We start from the raw sequence: 19,768 nt of genomic DNA, 5'->3' as shown, positions 1-19,768 counted from the left end.
GCGGCTGTAGAAAACACCTCGGCTCCCTTCCCAGCTTTAGGGTAACCTTCTCCTCTGTCTCCAGGTGGTGGTGGTGGTGAATGATGTCCTTGCAAACTGTTCTGGTTTGTGCTCTTTCCAGTTCAGCCAGGAATTGACACCCTTCGTCAGTGACGTGGAGTATTCATCAGGTAATGGGGCTTTGTGTCCGAACAAAGTGGCATAAACACTGTTCAGTGGAAAAGATTTGCCAGATGCTGATGATTTTGTGTGCGCGTTCTTCTGGAAATTTCTGATTGTTATGGAAACTGCATTTGCTAGTGGGGCACTTCTGATCAGCTCCAGTCTTAAAATATGTAGTACAGATATGTTTTTACATTCACAAGAAGATGATAGAGGCATAAAAGGGAGATAAACAGTGATAAGCTTGGTGCTTAAAATGTAAGGTGGCTCTTGGCTCAAGTTATTTTTAATAAAAAATTAAGAAAAGTAATAGCTGAACAGGGACAGGCAGGAATAGGTGTTATGAGGGACAATGAGAGATCATTGGTGTTGTACTTTTTAGGATGTACTGATGAAGATGGTAAAAACTTTTAATTGTTGATTGAAAGTAAATCCTGGGCATTGCTACACCAAAATTCATGAATTATCTTGTTGATTATATTCCTTCAGATGCTGGGTCCCAGGCCACAGTAGTTATCAGGGGAGCTGGCTTCACTGAGGAGAAGCCAGCCCTGCAGGTGGAGGTGAACAACACGACCTGCCATGTCATAACGCTGAATCAAACTGAAGTGGTTTGCCAGACGGAGAGGCTGCCAGTTGGAGTCTACCAGTTGGCACTACTGGTGAGGCCTTATGGCTTCGCACTCAATGCCAGCACAGGAGAAGGTGTCTTCCTAAGAGTTGAGCCAAAGCTGGTAGCCATCGAACCTCCTACAGCTTCAGAGATTGGTAGGTCTGAATGTCAGACTGGCTCTAAGGGAATGTCTGCTTTCTGCTTCTTGCTTTTCATGGCGTGTTTTGTTTTTTCTGTACTTTCACTACCAAAGTCTGATGAAAAAGACATAATATGGCTGGACACGTTGTGTGTACCCCAAAATACTGGGGCAGGTTTCTTAAGGAGAGACAGACTTTCCTTGGTTCTTTGTGGAGGCAACAAGTTTCCTGAATAGTTTTGTTTTGGAATAGAAAGCTCAAGTAGAGCTATATTCATTCCAGCAAACCAGATGGTTGTTGGTGTTTCGTGGCTCGTCTTCCCATAGCTATTTGACACATAGCTTTGTAGTGTTTGAATTAATCAGGCCTAATCATGAAATGGCCAAATTTTGGTTCATCCCGGTCCCATTGAAGTGAATTCATATTCTGAGTAATAAAATGGAAAACTCATCTGTGTTGAGACACAAAACTAAGAAACCTAGAGAAGCTCAAACTAAACTAGAGCTCATTCCATTTCCACTACGGCTCCTCCCCTTGAAACAGAACAAGAAATAAAGGGTGATACATTCCATCTCTGAAGACAAGAGCTTGGCATATTTTCCACCTCTGGGGCCAAAGCATCATTACAACTGTCATCTGCTCTGTACACGACACAGATGAGAAGACTTCACCTGGAAGTTCCAGCAAGGCACCTAGCCAATTGCAGCTAAGCCAAACCAAGTGCTGTAAAAAAAACACCATTTATTTTTTTCTGGGAGAAGGAAGACTTCCCAACCCAATGAGAAATGTGGAGGACACTCTTGAACACACCTGGGTTGTTCTGTAAGGACCAATGTTCTCCCCGTATGACTTGTTTTCAAGCAGCTAGGAATGCACCTAGAAACAACATGACCCAGGTCTACTCTGACGGTAAAAGTTATCCAGCTGTCGTCCGGAAACCTCCTAGTTTCATTGCTGAGGTGCTTTGAACTCATGGTAACAAATATCAGTGCGAGCAGGAGTGCTGGCCTCGGTGCAGTATGAAGCTACCTCAGCCATATGGCTTGAAGAACTGACTGTGCCGTGCTTGGCCACCTTGGAGCAGGCAGAGGAAAGGAATGATGGTCTGTGAACATCTATGTGGATGAGCCATGGTATGGTCTTGGGAAAATGTAGGATTCCTAAGATGAAAAGCAAGAAGTTATGGCCACCTCTTTTCTTTACGTTTCGTTGGAGTGCATGGCGAGAAAGACATTCTAACCCTTTCCTATTTTTTTTCTCCTCTCCAGTGGGAGGGTCATATAGTACATAAGGTTTATACTAAATGCTTTAATTCATTAAAAAAAAAAAAAAAAAAACCACAAAAAAACCCCCCAAAACTAAAAGAAAAAAGTCAGCAAAGGCAAGTTTTAGTGCCTGGGCCTTGTTTCTTATTTGCTTCACTGACAATCCAGTTCTTCTCCCAATTACAGTGATCTGTCACTCATTAAAAAGAAAGCAAGTATAATGCTATCTTACATTACATATGCCTTGAACATTTATAATTGGAAAGAATTACAGCTTCCATCTGTGTTTTTAATTTCTTCCATTTAAAATACCTCTCTTCAATCTTATCGTAAAGTGCACATATGCAGTATTTCATTGCATATGGATACAAGGGTAGATATCAAAACTTAAGAGCATCAGCCTTTAGACAACACACATGGATTTTGTACTCTAAATCTGAGGCTCCTTATCTGACAGCTATCGCATTAGACAAGTGGCTTCAGTTTTGAGTTCTTGCTGTTTCTGGCTCTGCGAACTTAATGTTACAGGAGAGGAAGCCAGGAAGCATTGTGTACTTTGCTGCATCAGGTCCTTCTTGTCTAGATATCATCGGTCTCAGTGGTGCTGTGCTGGGAGTTCCCTGTGACCTAACTCTATAAGCATGGGATGCCTTTCTAAAGATACTACCATGCTCCAGCGGGCGGATGGAGCCTGCTGTTAACGTATCTGATTGCTGCTGTTTGCCTGGTTTTGCTGCCAGCCAGAGAAATCTGGAAGATTAAATTCCCAAACTTCTCTCTTGATTTAAAGAATTAGCAGGAAACGGTGCTTTGAGGAAAAGGTGCAAGGAACCCTGCCATTGATATGTAACGACTTTACCATAGACATTTATTTACGTCAAAAATGTAAAGCATCGTAAAAGCTTATAGTTTTTTATATTATGCTTAAAGCATAATATAGAATCATAGAATTGTCTAGGTTGGAAGGGATCTTTAAGATCATCAAGTCCAACCATCGACCTAACACTGCCATGTCCACCACTAAACCATGACCCTCAGCACCACGTCTACCCGTCTTCTAAATACCTCTGGGGATGGGGACTCCACCACTTCCCTGGGCAGCCTGTTCCAATGTTTGATGACCCTTCCTGTGAAGAAATTTTTCCTAATATCAAATCTAAACCTCCCCATGTGTAACGTGAGGCCATCTCCTCTTGTCCTGTTGCTTGTTACTTGGCAGAAGAGGTTGACCCTCACCTCTATGGACAAACACATAAAGCCATACAAACACATACACGTAAACAATGCATTAATAAAGTTCCTGTCTGAGCAGTTTGTCCAGTCATAGCCCTAAAACTTTGTAGCACTGACAATTAGAGCAAACAGCTGTAAGTTTCCAGAAAAAATTCTTTTTTTTTTTTTTTTTTTAATTTGTATCTGAACAGCATCAAAGAACAAAGTCCAGGTTGGAATTGTCGTTATTGTCGTTAACGTCCATTCCTGTTCTCTTTCCTGTTTCTCTTTGAAACGTCCCTGAATCTTCTAGTCACTTGAAAAAGCAGAGGGGCGCCTTGGCTATTTGCATTGGAATTGGGTGCCGCAGAAAGATCAAGCGCAAGCCTGGCTTGTGGTGGGGATGATTCTGCTCGTGACTGGAGGGGCTCAGCTCCGGCTGGCACGAAGCGGAGCTGGGGTTGCTTAGTGCTCCACAGAATCAAGCCCTCCGTGACTTCCCTCACAACTCTGCTGAGTCTCAAGCCCTGCCAAGTCCCCTTTCTAACCTGAGTTTCCTAGACACATGCTACAGGCTTTTTTGACAGCAGGGTGCTTGGCAGCTATTTGAACTGTGAAAGCACCCGCTGTGCTAAGCTCATTTTCCATTCTTAGTGCTTCTTCCTTCCTTCCTTATTTCGTTCTTGGGCTGGGGGTCTTTCTGAGGGTGAGATCACAGGCCAGACCCTGCCGGTTTAAATATGTCATTAAAAAATAAACCGAGAAACAAACCCAGTCCTCCTGTATCATGGATAAGAATCCAAATAAGAAGCAAGGAGGATCTCTGGTGAAAGAGAGGAAGCTAAGCACAGCAAGGTGGGAGCAGATCATCATCAGATCAACTGAGAGACAGTACTGCCTTTCGTAGTCACCTATTAATAAAGAATCCTTTGCTTATAAAAATATCATTCTATGTCTTGAATGTAACGGAATAATTCATTTTGTAGGAGGACTGAGAGTGGCTCTCAGGGGGACCAATCTGGAAGGGGTAAACTTAGTGCTGTTTGGATCTCAGCCTTGCCCGATTTTGGAGGATGACCGAAATTCAACAAGAATTGAATGTAAAGTTCCTTCTCGGGTAAGAAACCACATTTTGGGGGGACCAGTCAGCAGCCGACAGGCCTTTCTATGTTTTGCTGCCTGAGCTACACCGGGGGAAGGGCAAACAGTAGCCCATCAGCCAAGTCTTTGCTGTGGGACAATTTAACACGGACTCCACATACAGTTTAGACCAGCTTAATTAACGATAGACTGATGGGTGATTTATGAAAACCGGTCAGCAACAAATTCAGATGGCCATGCCATTAGCTCAGCCTCACATGAAACTGGGGCTTTGAACTCCAGCAAAACTGCCCGCCTCACCTTTCGGTTGTCTACCGGTAGATTAGACATGCCTGGGACAATTGCTCTTTCTCACATTGTTGAACCCTTTTCAGCTCCAAATCTTCTACTTTACATCCAGATCTCCTCTGGGCATTATCTGTGTGTTGTGCAAAAGCACACCTAGGCATTGTTAGCAGCAGTGCTCTTTGCTGCGTGACAAAACTATACCCAGGATGATGCTAATAGTTTAAGTGTGGGGGTAACTCTCCATGTCTATGACTTACCACTGTTTACTAGTTTGGATACAGCAAATGAAAATCTCTATAGTCTGGGATTGTTTTAAGGTTTGTAACTCTCTATAAATGTCCCTTTAAGGTCAACGTAACTGTGCACGTTTGAGTAGAGTCTGGTGTAGATACAAATTTTGTCAGTGCCCATGTGCCTGAATTATTAAGCACAGGACATGCAGGAATATAGGGAATAACTTTTTTTTAATTGGTGCATTCTTATCCCTGACATTTTCTTCATTTCTAGGGGACAGAAGATGCTGCTGTCCATGTGACAGTAATTTCTGGGTACCAGTCAACAAGAGTGACCAACTTGTTCCGTTATGATCCTGCCTTAAACCCTGCTGTTGTATCACTGAGCAGAAACAGAAGTGGCATAGCAGGTGAAAAGGCTGCAAACACGTATTGGGCATCGTCTGTAGAAGTTTTGTTATTGCTGATGGTGGTGGGGCAGAGGGAATTTAGGTCTATGGAGTTTGGTGATCGGTGCTTTTTTTTGTGTTTTTTTTTTTTTTTGTTTGTTTGTTTTTTTTTTTCTCTTAATTTGTAGTCCCCATGTTTCCTGCTAGTCCTGATTGGTCTTGGTTGTTTTATGTTGGTTTTATTTAGCATACATGAGATAATGTAGGCTTGCCCTAGGCCAGTATGGATGATGTCCACAGGATGTCAGGTGTGGTATAATGCTCCTTTTGTGTCACGTTTCTCTAACCCTCCTCTGAAATTAGCCCACCCATTCATTCTTGGTAACAGGTTCAGCTATGACAAGAGAAATGAGCTCTAGAGAGTGTCCTTCTCCAGGATCTCAAAAAGGATTGGTCATTAAGTGCATCGTACATATTTTGTGTTGCTGAAAGCAGAAGAGAGGCAAGACTTGTCTGGCTAGTTCCTATTTCCAAGCCAAACTGTTTCTTCCAGTTTGACCTTGTGATCCATGATTTTGGAACATGAGCATAGACTTTGTGGGCTTTATGGGGACAAAATCCGAAGTAGGTCTTATGGAGTGTTTAGCATTCCTGTCTTTTTAAAGTTTCTATTTGGGGTTGGGTTTTTCCGCTTATTTACCTTCTTTATTTTTTTCTTTTTTCCCCCACAAGGTTTTGGCTGGACATTGGGAATAGGAGATATTAATGGTGAATCATGGCCACTTATAGACAAGTCTTTTAGGAATAAAGTTTACTACATCTCTGTGTGACAACCAGACACCAGATTCCTAAGATCTGAGAGAGGGAGTAAGGAAGATAAGAAGACGACAGTAATATTCCTGCTTTCTTACTTACCCCACTCCCATTCTTCCAAGGATGCAATCATCCAATTTCCCCCCCCCCCCCCCCCCCCTTTTCACAACCTCTCCAGTGTACAGCTTAATAAAGTTCCCCCCAGCTCAGCAGTTTGGCTGGACTTGGTGGGGATGCAAGGAGTTAGCTGACTGCCGGTGACAATACACACTTCTTGCTGCACACACGGCATTTCTGTTCCTTTTCCGAAATGCCCTTGTCGTTTTCTATTACTCCAGAACGCATAAATAAGAGAAAACGTCCTTTATCATCTGAATATTATTCAGATACCATAGCACCAAGGGGAGATTTTTCTAGCCGCGGGCAGCCCAGGTGCAAGGAATTCCTTAATGTTATAGAATCTCGTGAATGGTGGTGTGGCTGAGTTCAATCTCCTATTCAGAACCTCCATGACGTTGGCTTTTAATATAATTTTCCTCCTATATAATAAAAAGAATAAATAAATTACACAGATGCCTTCCAGGCATCTAGGATTAAGCTGACAATTGACCAAGAGTCCAAAGAGTTCACATTATTAATATATTCAACTTCACAGGCTTTCAAACTTTCAAACTTTATTTGACTCTTTGCGCATACAGAATTGAAAAGTATTGGCTTCCAGAGCTGCTTAAGAGGAGCTGGTAGGTGATGGGAGCTTTGTACAGACTCTCCTGTTTTATGAAAGAAAGAGAATTCCTCAAAGCTGAGGCTGTGGAGCTAAATGGTGATGGGGACCATGCCTGATGTGGAGGTGATGCTAAAGGCAAGTCCCCCTCACTCCTGCTTGGGAGACAAAATTGCTACTCGGATCTGAATCTCTAGTAAGGATGCATCAATCTATAAAAGTTCATTTTGATTAAGACAAGGTAAGAGTGTACAGCAGATGAGCTGCCCTTGACTACTGTCCTGTGTGGTCGGGATAACAGCGCCATGTGCAGCATCGCTTTTGAAATGGAGTGAGCTCAGGGAAGAAGAGGAATGGGCAAAAGCGAAGCTGCTCTGGGACAACTGATCTTCACCAGCTGTTCTCTGTGGGTAGACAAGTGTTTTGGGCTGGCTGGCACAAGGGGATGACGAAGAGATATTAACACTGCTGGCTTGCTGCATTTAGGAAAGGGATTTGTTAACATAGTGGTCTATGAGAGCAGGGAGTTGGACTTGAAGACCCCTTCTTGTCCTGTTTATTCTTGCTTCTGTGCAACTGGACCCACACCCTTCAGAGGAGACAGGAGGATGAGATTCACCTCCTAAACATGTCTCCGTCTGTGCGTGTTGCTTAGATGTCTTGCAAAATCACTGAAGAGAAATAGGCGATTCTGTGGTGGTGGCATTCACCACAGATCTTTTGGGTGTCTCATTTACAATAAGACGAATCATTCCGTAAAGGCTCTGTTTCTCTTCACTGGAGACAGATATAGCACACTCAGTGAAAATACCTTTATTTGGACTAATGCATACCACTCTAAATTTTTTAAGATATTTCAGGAGGAATTTGGGTTCTGAAAATCCCATCTCTACTGCCCTTGTCCTTTTCTATTACCGCAATATGAGCAAATATAAGAAAATATCCTCTGTCATCTGAATGTAACTGGGCTCACAGCAGAGCTTAAATTGGAAAGAGCACCATGTTTGCTGAAAACAAGGTGCTTTGGAGCATATGTGGGCATCGGACTTTAGGTACCCAAGGAAATGTTCATTTAGCTGTGGGAGGCTCCTGTTAGATAGCGCTGAAAAATGTGGTTTGGATTATGTGTCAGGGATTTACAAAAAATCCCAGAACTCCTCAGTTCCAGTTTATGTGATCTTCAGAAAGACTGGATTTGGCTTTTATCAGCTGCAGATGTTTATGGGATAGACATTTATGGTAAGAGGGCATGGATCCTAATCCAAGTATATACCAGCTGGCTGAGAGTGGCCGTAGATGGTCATAGCTGAGTTCACTGTGCTAAATGTCTCAGGACAACCCTGGTGGCTGGTGACCTTATCAGGGATGCCAAGGGATGAGCAGGATACAGAAACACTGTGCTCTTCTGTTTTCTCCTTCAGTTTTCTTTTCTGGGCTGATGAACATGACTGGACCTATTTTGGCATGGTGGGACTCCATGCTCTTCCTCAGCACACGTAACCGTTGCCCAAAATAACTGTTGCCAGAAATGCTGAAATAATTTCATCCTTTCTCCTTTCTGCAGGGGGTCAGGAGCTTCAGATTGGAATATCCCAGTTTGCCAGCTACCGAGGGTCAGATGTCAAGGTGCAAATTGGGGGCTTACGGGCACAGATTCAGGCACAGACGGACCATGGTGTTACTGTGACACTTCCAGCCTTGGCTGCGGGATGGTACAATGTTTCTGTCATCATCAATGGCATTGCTGTCCCTTCAACCAGGTGTGTGAATGCATGTACTTTCCTTAAGATAGAAATTTCATTCTCCATCCTATTTGGTATTTTAGGGTTAATCTGAGAAGGAAGGTAAGAGTTTTCAAAAATTCTGTTTTCACCTAACGGTGAAATCTGCAGTGTGGTATAAAATTATGAATAATTATCAAGGCATTTATTGATCTGTGGAACTCAAGTCAGCAAACTGCTAATGCTAGTCAATTAACTCCCCTTGGATCAGTAGGAGGCAGGAGAGAAGCATTTTAGAAAAAACAGTTGATTTGATGAAAAATGCATATTCAGGCAATCAAAGGTATTCACAGATTCAGGTCAAATGCAGATAAATCCTGCTGTAGGAAAACAGCAGAAGAAAAGAAAGACTTTTCATGAGAAAAACAAAAGCTAGTTTGAAAAATAAAAAAAATGCTTTGTTTGGAGAATTTTTAAATGCTGCTATTTCCATCTTTTAAGGTGACACTTTAACTTCATGCCTAGACAAATGTAGTATAAATGAATTAAAACGTGGGGGAAAACCAAGCTGAAAGTGGGATACGACAAGGCATTCACAAGCAGCACAGTTTAGCTCCTCAGCCATGCAGGTCTCATCCACGGCAGCTGCTAGAAATGATGCTGAAACAATGAGACTGGGGAGAAGGGAGATGTTTTTATTGCTCACAAACCACCCTAAGCTGCTTCTTGCCTTAATGAACTTCAGCAGGAGAAAACCTGTGGTCGGTGGGATGGCACGCAGGGATTCATCCCATCCGATACCGTAGTCTGTTAGCAGCGCCGCCACTTTGTCTCCAGAGAAAGAGAGTGGGGGAGATGGGTCATCCCAGGAGACAACTCATCTCTGAAGGGCTGGATTGCAGGCTTGGGAAGGTCTACTGCTCTACCATGTCATTTTAGGGCAGGGAGCGTTTTTAAAAGGAGGGTGATGAGGAGGAAATATAGATGTAGGTGGGACAGAAGCAGAGCTACACCCTTATCTAAGTGGGCTTCAGAAAGTTATGTCTGGGTTTCCTCTTGCTGCAGTTGTCTCCATTGTCTGGTGGGAGAATGTAAGGAAGGAAGGCAGCTGGGATGTCTCTTCGATGCATTTGCATCTCCTGGCTGTGGGCATTGCTACAGTGGGGTCTGTTTGGCAAAAAAAAAACCCTCATTCTTTGTGGGCAGTTCAGTTGCACCTCATGGACTAAATTTGGCCCACAGGCTGTCACTTGATGAGACAGTGTTCATCGTAGAAGTAGCTCAAATCACATGGAAAAATCTGGGGTGTGGGGTGGTCTTATCACTCTGGCATTGAACAAAGCGATGTCCCAGGTGGGTGTTTGGCCTTCCAACCTAGAAGTAGTTGTAAGAAAGAATAGCGCTGCAGCAGGAGAGAAAAATACAAAAAAAAAACCAAACCAAAAGCAAACCCCTTTCTATGTTGCTTGTGTTTTTGCAGGGTTGAGCCGTTAATCCAGTACCTCTCAGAGATCTTCAGCATAGAGCCGTGTTGCGGCTCCTTTCTGGGTAAACAGCGTCGGTACATCTGCAGCCAGTTATGGAGGTTAAAGGGATCAAGGGCACAGTTTTCCTGCAGGAATGGAAAGGGCATCCCGTTTCACATCAGCTTAAATGAGGGTGTTTTAAATCTGTGACCCTTTATTATGCAGACATCAACGGGCAGACAGCAGCAGTCTGGAAACGTGGGATTGTCGTGAGCATCCCTCAATCTGGTTGGCTGGCTCAGGGGACCCTGTGCTTTGAATTTGATTTCCCTAAGTGTTTGCTCGTGTATCCTTGCATGTTCCCATCGGGAAAACAAAGCACGCCCACACCTGACTCATCCGTGCTGTTTCTTTCAGTCTTTACGCCTCCATCTTTCAAGGCTTTCAATGTGAAAGTTAGGTGAAAAGCAGGGTACAATTGTGGTTTGAAGCAAGCAATTTCAAGTGATCCCAAAGGGGATGTTCATTTTTTGTTAAGTTGAAAAGGCAGAAAAAACCAAACCCTTTTCGGTGTTAATTTTAAGCAAAAGCGAAATATATATTAATCCTGTTCCAAGCTTTTAAACAATGGAAATAATTTAAGTGTGTTTCAGCGCGAAACATCACCGAATTAAAAAGTTTTGCTTTAAATCTTAAAAAGCAGATTTGGGGTGGTTGATTTATTTTGTCATTTGGCTGGGGGCGGGGGAGAGTCGAATCCCTGCGGTGAGTTTTACAGGAGCCCTTAGAAACGTTTTTACAGAAGACAGAGAAATTCTTGTGATGCAACCTCAGACTGCTCTCTCGGTCTCACAACACATATAAAGATATGAAAACTCAGAGGCTCTGTGGTAAATGATTAGCTCAACAGTTGGTGAAGTGCTCAAGCCTTGAAAGATGAGAGCGTGGATAGAGCTTGGAGAGCAAAAGCTCTCGGTTTTGACGATTAAGCTGTGCTAAAAATATATATAATTATTGTACCCTTCCTTTCATGTTTAAGGGTAAAATGAATTTTAAATAAGAACTGGTTAACTTTTTGGCTGTAGTTTTATGAATGGCTTAAGCTGACTTAGAATCTCATCGCTGCCGAAAAGCACCAGTTCTCCCCCGCCTTATCCCTAGTCTTTTGTTGTCTCTAACACTTGCGTGGTGATCTGAATTAAGGATTTGAGCTGACTCAAAAAGAACCCCATTATAAACCAATTTATTTTTCAGCCAGATCATGGGAAAAGGAAGGGCATGGGTTTAATGGATAAAGAGGGTGAAGAAAGGCAGGGCACTGCGAGTGCCAGTAATGCAAACTAAAGGAAGATGGAGAGAGGCTTCTACTGGTCTCGGAAGCATGGGATTAGGCTGAGAATGATGGTGGGTTTGCATTTTCATGATTATTGCGTCCTAAAATCCAAACTGCTCCTTCTTCATTGCTGCCCCTATTGTCAGCACCGGGGGAGGCACTGCAGATACCGCTGCTTTGCAGTGTTACCTACATCCAGACATCAGGATTGACACTCATTACAGATAATTAGCACCTGCTCTCAGTGGCCAGGGTGGTAGCAGAGCCTCCCAAGGCTGCTGCTCCTGTCAATGTGGAGAGGGAGACTCCAGTGCCACGTCCTAAAACAACCTTGTGGATCAGACCATAGAGAGCCTCTCTCCCAGCGTGACCCAAAACCAGGACGCCTTAGGAAGATTATATGAGTGGAGCAGTGTATGATGATACTGTTCTACAATAGTCTTCCAGCTTCCAACACAAGACACACAGCCAGCTCCAGCTGGAAGTCCTAACTTTGTGTCTAACTCTTCCTGAATTGCTTTTCCGTATGAATGACCCTATTGGTTCACAGCAAGAGTCTGTTTACCCATTTGCTGTCTTCTTCTGTGGTCTTAAGTAGACGCCCAGGGAATAAAGCCATGCAGGCAACCACAGGGGAAAGCAGCCAGCCTGCCTTCCTCCAGCCCATGCATGGGAAGCCCTGCTCGGGGTTGCCTTTGACAGTGGAGGGTGAACGGTTCTTATTTTCCTCTTCGTGTTCTACCCATCTTAAATGGTGCAAACTGGGAGCGTATGAGTAGGGGAGGGCTTGAAGCTGGAAGCATTCACCGATGTATCAGCTTTCCTGGTCAGTGAACTCCTCAAGGGCAAGTGACCACCAGTGCATGGCAGATCTGGCACTCCACCTGTGTGGCCAGGCAGAGTGGAAGACTGAAGGAAGGTCTGTGGTTCTGGATTTTTGTTTGAAAGTAGTCATACCGCATTCTGCTTCCCTGTGTGCGGCAGGACCAAATCATCTCTACCATGTCCCCACCTGCTCGTACAGACGGTGCTATTCCCTGAAGAGTTCAGTCTCTGTTTACTCTCAGGGGTCTTCTCCAGCCACTTCCTCCAGTACTATGGTGGCTTTCTACTGTCATTTACTGCCACAAAGGTCCGTGTCTATCTGATACGTTAGCCTATTGTCCACATAGAATTATCCCAATACAAGACTGCTATTATCTCTTGCTGTTTTGTTCCAAAAAAGGACTTAATTTCTCTTCCATTTGACCTGGCTAAGACCGTCTGCCGTGCTTATCAGCTTTATCATGGTTCGTGATTGTTCACAGACAGTCATTAATTCCTTTCCTGCATATAATGTCCTTCTTTCCTATTCTGTTTTACCCCTAGGTGGAACACTGCTCACGATCTCTGGGGTGGGCTTTACCCAAAATCCTGCCCTGGTTTCTGTTTCAATGAACAGGCGAACCTGTACGGTTACGCGCTTGGCAGAAGAGACAATTTGGTGCCTGACCCCACCAGCTGCTAACATGTCTAACGAAGATCCACAAGACATCTCCGTTAGCGTAAACGTGTTCATCAGCAGTAGGTCACTTCATCATGCTCTCTTTGCAAACAGGACCACCACCTTTAATTACCAAAGAGCTTTGACTCCTCTGATTACTGTTGTTGAAAAGGAAATCACAGACAGCAGCCTGCTGTTGAGCGTCCAGGGGATAAACATCACTGGATCTGTGGCTAAACTCGGACGCAGTGAATGTGAACTCGAGTTTCAACGTGGCAACAAGTCTGCAGTGTTTTATCGGTGCTCTTTGCCACTAAACAGCCTGGAACCTGGCACTTTCCCCATCCAGGTTATCCAGAGGCAGCTGGGATATGCCCGCGTGACAGCAAGGCTGCAGGCCCTTACTGTAACTCCACAGATAACCTCCATATTCCCATCACGAGGATCAATCTGTGGTGGGATGTTACTCACTATATCTGGTATTGCTTTAAAATCCAGGAAGGATTTGGTCCAGGTCAGCCTGGAGAGTAATTATTCCTGTGAGATCCAGAATGCTGATAACAATGCCATTAGTTGTATTGTCCTTCCAGGGGCCCATCCTTTGCATTATTGGTGGTTGGCTGAGGCACCTTGGGCTCTTAATATCACAGTGACTGTCAATGGGATCAACAGCGTCTGCCTTGGAGACTGCACACTCCACCTTCACGAGCAATGGACCCCCCTTGTAGATTTGGTGACCTGGGAGACCAATAGGACATTCACCTACTTGATGATCAAAGGACAGAGGTTGGCATGGCCAAGGGACAGCCCCGTGGTACACGTGAATAACCAGGCTGTCTGCACAGCAATGCTTTGGAATGAGACCAGCATCAAGTGCCAGACAGATTGCATTGCCCCAGGGCTGCACAACATTTCCATATCCAACAGGAGAAGTGGGCAAGCTTGCTTCAGAAAGGCGTCCAGCATTCTCACCATCCTGCCTCAGGTTCATCGGTTTTACCCACAAAACTTCAGCACCAATGGTGGAGGCCTGCTCACCTTAGCAGGCTCGGCACTGAAAGGAAAGAGAATGACTTCTGTTCTCATTGATCATCACCCTTGCCATGTTCTCAATGTCACCTGTGTAACTATCCAGTGTGTGGTGCCTCCAGGTAATGGGACTAGGGCTTTGAGTCTAAATGTAGATGGCATCTCCTATTACCTTGGAAGAATAAGTTACAACAGGGAGTTTACCCCAGCTTTCCTTTCGCTTGTTGCAACTGGTCTCCTTTTAACAGTGACCGTATCACGGGTCACAGAGATGGACACCATCTATGTATTTGTTGGAGACTTTGCCTGTAGTGGTGTCACCATCACTCGCTCCACTTTGCAGTGTTCAGCTCCTTTGCTCCCTGTTGGTGAGTACCGTGTGCTGGGCCTGGATGTCCTCAGGGGCTGGGCTTCCTCCAACCTGACGTTCACCTCTCAGCTGATGGTGACAGCTGTGCATCACAACTGGGGTAAGTCATGAAGACCTATTGTAGCTCCTCTGTGGGGTGCAGAGCGAGGGACTGTGGTGACTGTGTTTTTTCTGGCATGAAAACAAAAATTATGAATTCAAAACAACACCCTTGTTCACACTTGGCTGTTGGGCTCTGTCCTAAATCCCATTTTCTGTCCTTTTCCAAGGTGGCTTGAACGGAGGAACAGTTTACCTGTGTGGAACTGGGTTTTCCCCAGGGAAGACTTTGGTCACAGTCTGTGGCGCCCCATGTGAAATGTCAGGCAACATGACGACGACTGACCTGAGCTGCCTTGCCCCACGCCTACATGGTCAGCTAAGACACAAAACTTGGCATTGTGTTGAAAATATCCCCTAAAAACCTACCTTGACCCAAAAGTGGGGGGTCCCAGTGTATCTTGTCCCGGGGGAACAGAGAGCAGCAGCAGCTCTGGATAAAGGACAGGAGAAAACATAGTGTTGACTTCTGGTTTTTGAGCAGTCAAAAAACAATTGCTGTCAGGGGGAGTTTTTGTGTCAATGGCTATGGGCTTTGGACTAGATCCACCACGTGCCTGGTGGTAGCTACATATGCTTTGTGGATGTGTATGAGATGTGCATAACATCAGCAGTTCCTCGTGGCAGCTGTTCCTTGGGAAAACTGTCTCACATAAAATGTGCACAAGGGCTGTAGGGTTGGGTACCCAAGTGCCTCTTGGCCATCTTGACTGTCTTAGTGAGTTGAGCTTCCTTAAATGCTTGTTCTTCTGTGGCCCCATACATTTCGTGTTTTGGCTGCATGGTGGGACACCTTCAGTGGGGTAATGGGGAGGGAAGAAAAGGGCGAATGACTGGGAGGGTGAACAAATAATGTACTATGGCCAGTTCCTGCCTTTGGGAAGCTGGAGATGAGGATTTGAATTCCTTGAGAGGAAGGTGGGATCATCCCACAGCCAGAACATCCTCCTTAACTGCAGAGAGGCAGCAGGCAATGATGCCACGGTCTCCAGCACTCTCAAAGAGAGAAATAAACCTGCTTCAGTATTGGAGGAGACTCTTGGAAATGGGCATTTTCTGGGACAAGGTGTATTTCCTCCCTCTCTTACTGGCCGCACAGAATTAGGCTCCTAATTTCTGCAAAAGGTAGGATTTAAGACTTTTAAATCTCACCCTGAGATTTAATGCTAAACTCTAAGCACAGAGCACCTATCTCGGTGCTGCAGCATTGCAACACCTGGTAGCATAACACTTCAGCCCCTTCACATCTCTGATGTTGGGAGAACATCCTGAGAGCTACAGAAATATTTGCTGTTCAGTGGCCATCCAGAAATCCATCATCCAGGTGACCATAGATCCATGGCCTCTAATCCTTTGTGGACCTGGAAGAAAGGTGACAGTGAGGGTGTCCATCAGGGTAAATTGCCAGGGTTTTGCTCAAAGGTGCATGGAATGTCCATCCTCCAAAACGGGCAGAAGCTGATGAGATTAATTGCTGAGAAGCCAGTCCAATGTGAAATTTAACATTCTTTTGAGCAACAGTTGGGACAAGAGACACCCAGGGTTCCTCTTCTGTCTCACTTATTCCAGAATTCTAAATCTGCTCTTGTCATTTTGAACAGAATGTTTCCTCATCTATGAAGAATACTAAAAAGAAAATGGAGGGAGGGGGAGGGAAGGCTTTAAAAGCCAACCACAAGCACTCAAAAGGAGACACCAAGAGGTCGTAAGGGCTCAATTTTCTTTGTTTTAAACAAGATCCAGGCACAGTCTACAAAACAGGTTATTATTATTTTTTAAACAAGAAAAAAGACATGGTGCTGGACTGCTGAAAAAAAAATAATCGGAGAACAAAACAGGGAAGTCTGGTTATTGCAGGAAGAATAGCGGAATAAAATGCAATCAAATTGATCCAAACTGTGAAAACATTAATAACTGTGTTCAAAATTCAGTGAGTGGTAAGCGGCAGAGGGAGCCTGGGGAAAACCATCTCACAGGCAGGACCACGATGCTTATTACTGACACTAGATGTCAGCAAGTGAATACGGATGGCTGCCCGCTTGCTGGTCGGGTTTCTGGAGAGAAGATGCAAAGGATGCGTTTGCCCCACTCACCAAAGGGACACAGGGACTATTGCTTTGAGGCCAGTTACGAGACAAGCCCTCTCTCCTCTGCCGTGGGTTTTGCAGTGTGCAGCCTTCAAATCTCACCAGTCGAGTGGCAAAAATGTCTCTCTGTCAATGAAGTATTTACAGGAAAATGATACATTTTTTTGCATTTAAAAAAAAAAAAAAATCAAAATCCTTTGGAGGCTGCTTAAATCTGAGCGTTTGCCAGGCTATTTTGTTCTTTACCTGTGGCATTGGCGAATCTGTATATCGAGCAAGATGCTTTCCAGACAGCGCTCCTAATATTTAAGGGATTACACACCCCCACAGTTTAGGGCATGACTGGACTTATTAAGAGCAGTTAGTCCAGTCTCACCTTGTGGTTTACATGCTGATGTTTGCCTGGGGAAGTTTGCTGCTTGGCCCTTGCACAGCCAGTGCTCAGACCTTTCTCTCACAGCCTCGTCCACGTGGGAAAGGTGGAAAAGCGACCTCAGGGATGCGGGACCAAGAGCCATGAAGGAGATGGGAGGGATAGGTCTGTGGTGCCCCAGGGCTCCTTCCATGCAGAGGCTGGTGCGGCCGGGTCAGATGTTTGTCTGACGTTTCCTGATGCTGCTCATGGACCTGGTGATGAGAAATGAAGAGTTCAAGCTGCATTTCTTCTGTTACAGCACGCTGTGAAGCAGAAACACCTTCCCTGCGGCATTGCAGGATGTCAGGTGGCAGCTCGCTGCCCTGGGGTTTCAGCGCTAGGTCGTGTTGTGTCTGGACTGCTTAAGATTAGAGATGTTCACACAGGAACCCCCCGCTGGTGCACCTAGCTTACTCTGGTGAGACCCCACCTGGAGTACTGCATCCAGCTCTGGAGCCCCCAACACAGGAAAGACATGGACCTGTTGGAGCGGGTCCAGAGGATGGCCATGAAGATGCTCCGAGGGCTGGAGGACCTCTGCTATGAGGACAGGCTGAGAGAGTTGGGGCTGTTCAGCCTGGAGAAGAGAAGGCTCCGGGGAGACCTTATTGCGGCCTTCCAGTACCTAAAGGGGGCCTACAGGAGAGTTGGCAAAGGACTTTTTTACTAGAGCATGCAGTGATAGGACAAGGGGCAATGGCTTTAAACTGGAGGAGGGGAGATTTAGATTAAATATTAGGAAGAAATTTTTCAGTTTAAGTGTAGTAAGGCACTGGAACAGGTTTCCCAGAGAAGCTGTGGCTGCCCCATCCCTGGAGGTGTTCAAGGCCAGGTTGGACTGGGCTTGGAGCAACCTGGTCCAGTGGGAGGTGTCCCTGCCCATGGCAGTGGGGTTGGAACTGGATGATCTTCAAGGTCCCTTCCAACCTAAACCATTCTATTATTCTATGTGATCAAATCCATAGGGCAAGGCTCTGCAGGTAGGAAATGACAACTTTCCCATTTAACTATGTGATCTTCTAAGATGTGAAGAACTGCCGATCTCAGCAGGATCCATCCATGTCTGTCCCACGGGGTCTTCCTTAGGGGAATGTGTGTTGAGTGGGGTTGCAGCAAGGTTTCAGTTTGATTATTGACAGGAGCTGGGGATGCTAAGTACTGAAACATGCTTAATCCAGAATACAAGGAATAGGAAGTCAAGCCTGGAGTCTTTTATGAAAACGGTTGTCTTTTGCAAGCTGCAGAAAAATCAAATCAGAACAGAGCTAAAATTTGAGTTTCACCCTTAAAGCTTAAGAAAATTACAAAGTTATATAAAATTAACAAAACCACGCTCCCTTCAAATAAAAACGTAACTAAAAAAAAAAAACAACAAACCCAAAAAACCCCCCAAAACCAAACCAACACACAAGTCTTTAAAGGTCTGATATAGAGATAACTGGCTTGATCCCGAGAGCTCTCCCCTTCTCTTGTTCTCGCTTTGTTTCTCGTGTCGCAGCACTGTTGACGAGGGCAAATACAGCTGTGGATTCTGTTCAGCTCAGGTTAAATTTACAGAACACATGGTTAATGTCTGCGAGATTGAATTGCGCTGCTGTGAAAGATGAGATGACTGGCAGGAAGCTTGAAGCAGGTGAGAAAATAGCTGAATATTCATGTTAGGTGATATTAGGGTAAGTACCATGTATAAATTTTGCAGCAAGCCACTACCCAAGATTGTGTGTATGTGACCTGATAAGAAGATCCATCAGGGAAAAAGCTGAGTCTGCTTTGCCTGGTTGCATCAGCGTGTTTGGACTAACAGGCCTGGCTTTGGGGCTTTGATATAGCAGCTCTTGGGATGTTTGTTAGGGAGTCCTGGACCTACCATTAGCCAGATTATATTGGTAAAAGTGGATGTTTAAGGAAGAGGATTTTGATCTAGAAATGAAATTAGGCTGGTTTAAAAGCAAGAGAGACATGGCTTGGTGGACCTCTTCGCTCGGGGCAAGAGGAGGGAGAGGAATGATTTTTAGTTGCAGTAGTGCAGACGTGCCAGAGATGCACTGAGCAGGAACCGTGGGCAGCTATAGTCAGGGAAATGGGGTGATTCGTATGAATAAATGCAGAAGATACGTAGAGGACAAGCTGTGGCAATTGAGACTTCAGCAGAAGCCAGAACCTCTGTTGTTTATTGTGGACATCAAACCAAAGGATCCAAATGGTCCCTTCTGTTTTTCAAACCCGGAAATGAAATTAGGAAAGAGGAAAAAAAAAAAATGCATATTGATTACACAGCAGGAACATTCTGACAGTGAGATCTATCAGGCGGTGGAATAGATGCAAAGTCACCTCTTGGGACTTCTGAAACTCGTCTGTGAGAAATGAATGTCTCCTAGGGAGCAATTCTTCATAGGCAGAGGTTGGACTTGATGACCTTAGCAGGTCTCTTTTTTTCCTCTCCCTTTTCTTTTTTTTTTCTTTCTTTCATTCTTTTTTTTTTCTTTCTTTCTTTCTTTTTTTTTTTTTTTTTGTTTTAACCTTTGTGTTCTCTGCCAAGCACATGTTAATGTTATGCTCTGCAGTCCGTTTTTGTGAGCGGTGGATAACTAGGGATGTGCGGTTTGGCACCGGGACTCCTTGGGCAGTTGTTCAATCAATCTGCAGCTGCCCTTGGAACTCCTGTAGGTTTTAGCCTCATCACATGTCCGGCAGTTGTTATTAAACAGTGACCCAGAACAAAGCCCTTGTGCTGAGCATCCCAGGATCCTGGCTTAAGCCAAAGTATCCCTCAAAGGCAGGGTTGGGGGCAGTCGGTCCCTAATCCATTACCAAAATGCGGAGAT

The 19,768-nt window shown here is 44.8% G+C and overlaps 1 protein-coding gene across 1 annotated transcript in view; it reads left to right on the top strand.

Moving 5' to 3' along the window:
• PKHD1 (PKHD1 ciliary IPT domain containing fibrocystin/polyductin) overlaps positions 1-19,768 on the top strand; it is a gene marked incomplete at both ends in the record, with an annotated part of 274,861 nt that overhangs the window by 33,707 nt on the left and 221,386 nt on the right. Inside the window, 8 exons of the mRNA XM_082481732.1 lie at positions 65-170; positions 652-930; positions 4,379-4,509; positions 5,289-5,424; positions 8,505-8,700; positions 10,142-10,209; positions 12,829-14,442; positions 14,612-14,755. Coding sequence (XP_082337858.1) covers positions 65-170; positions 652-930; positions 4,379-4,509; positions 5,289-5,424; positions 8,505-8,700; positions 10,142-10,209; positions 12,829-14,442; positions 14,612-14,755 — 2,674 coding nt within the window. The remainder of the gene's footprint in view (positions 1-64; positions 171-651; positions 931-4,378; positions 4,510-5,288; positions 5,425-8,504; positions 8,701-10,141; positions 10,210-12,828; positions 14,443-14,611; positions 14,756-19,768) is intronic.

The sequence above is a fragment of the Vanellus vanellus genome (assembly GCF_965231255.1).
Source record: "Vanellus vanellus genome assembly, chromosome: 3".
NCBI lineage: Eukaryota > Metazoa > Chordata > Aves > Charadriiformes > Charadriidae > Vanellus > Vanellus vanellus.
Note: the sequence above shows the minus strand (reverse complement) of the source record. Positions and strands in the feature narration are given on the sequence as shown.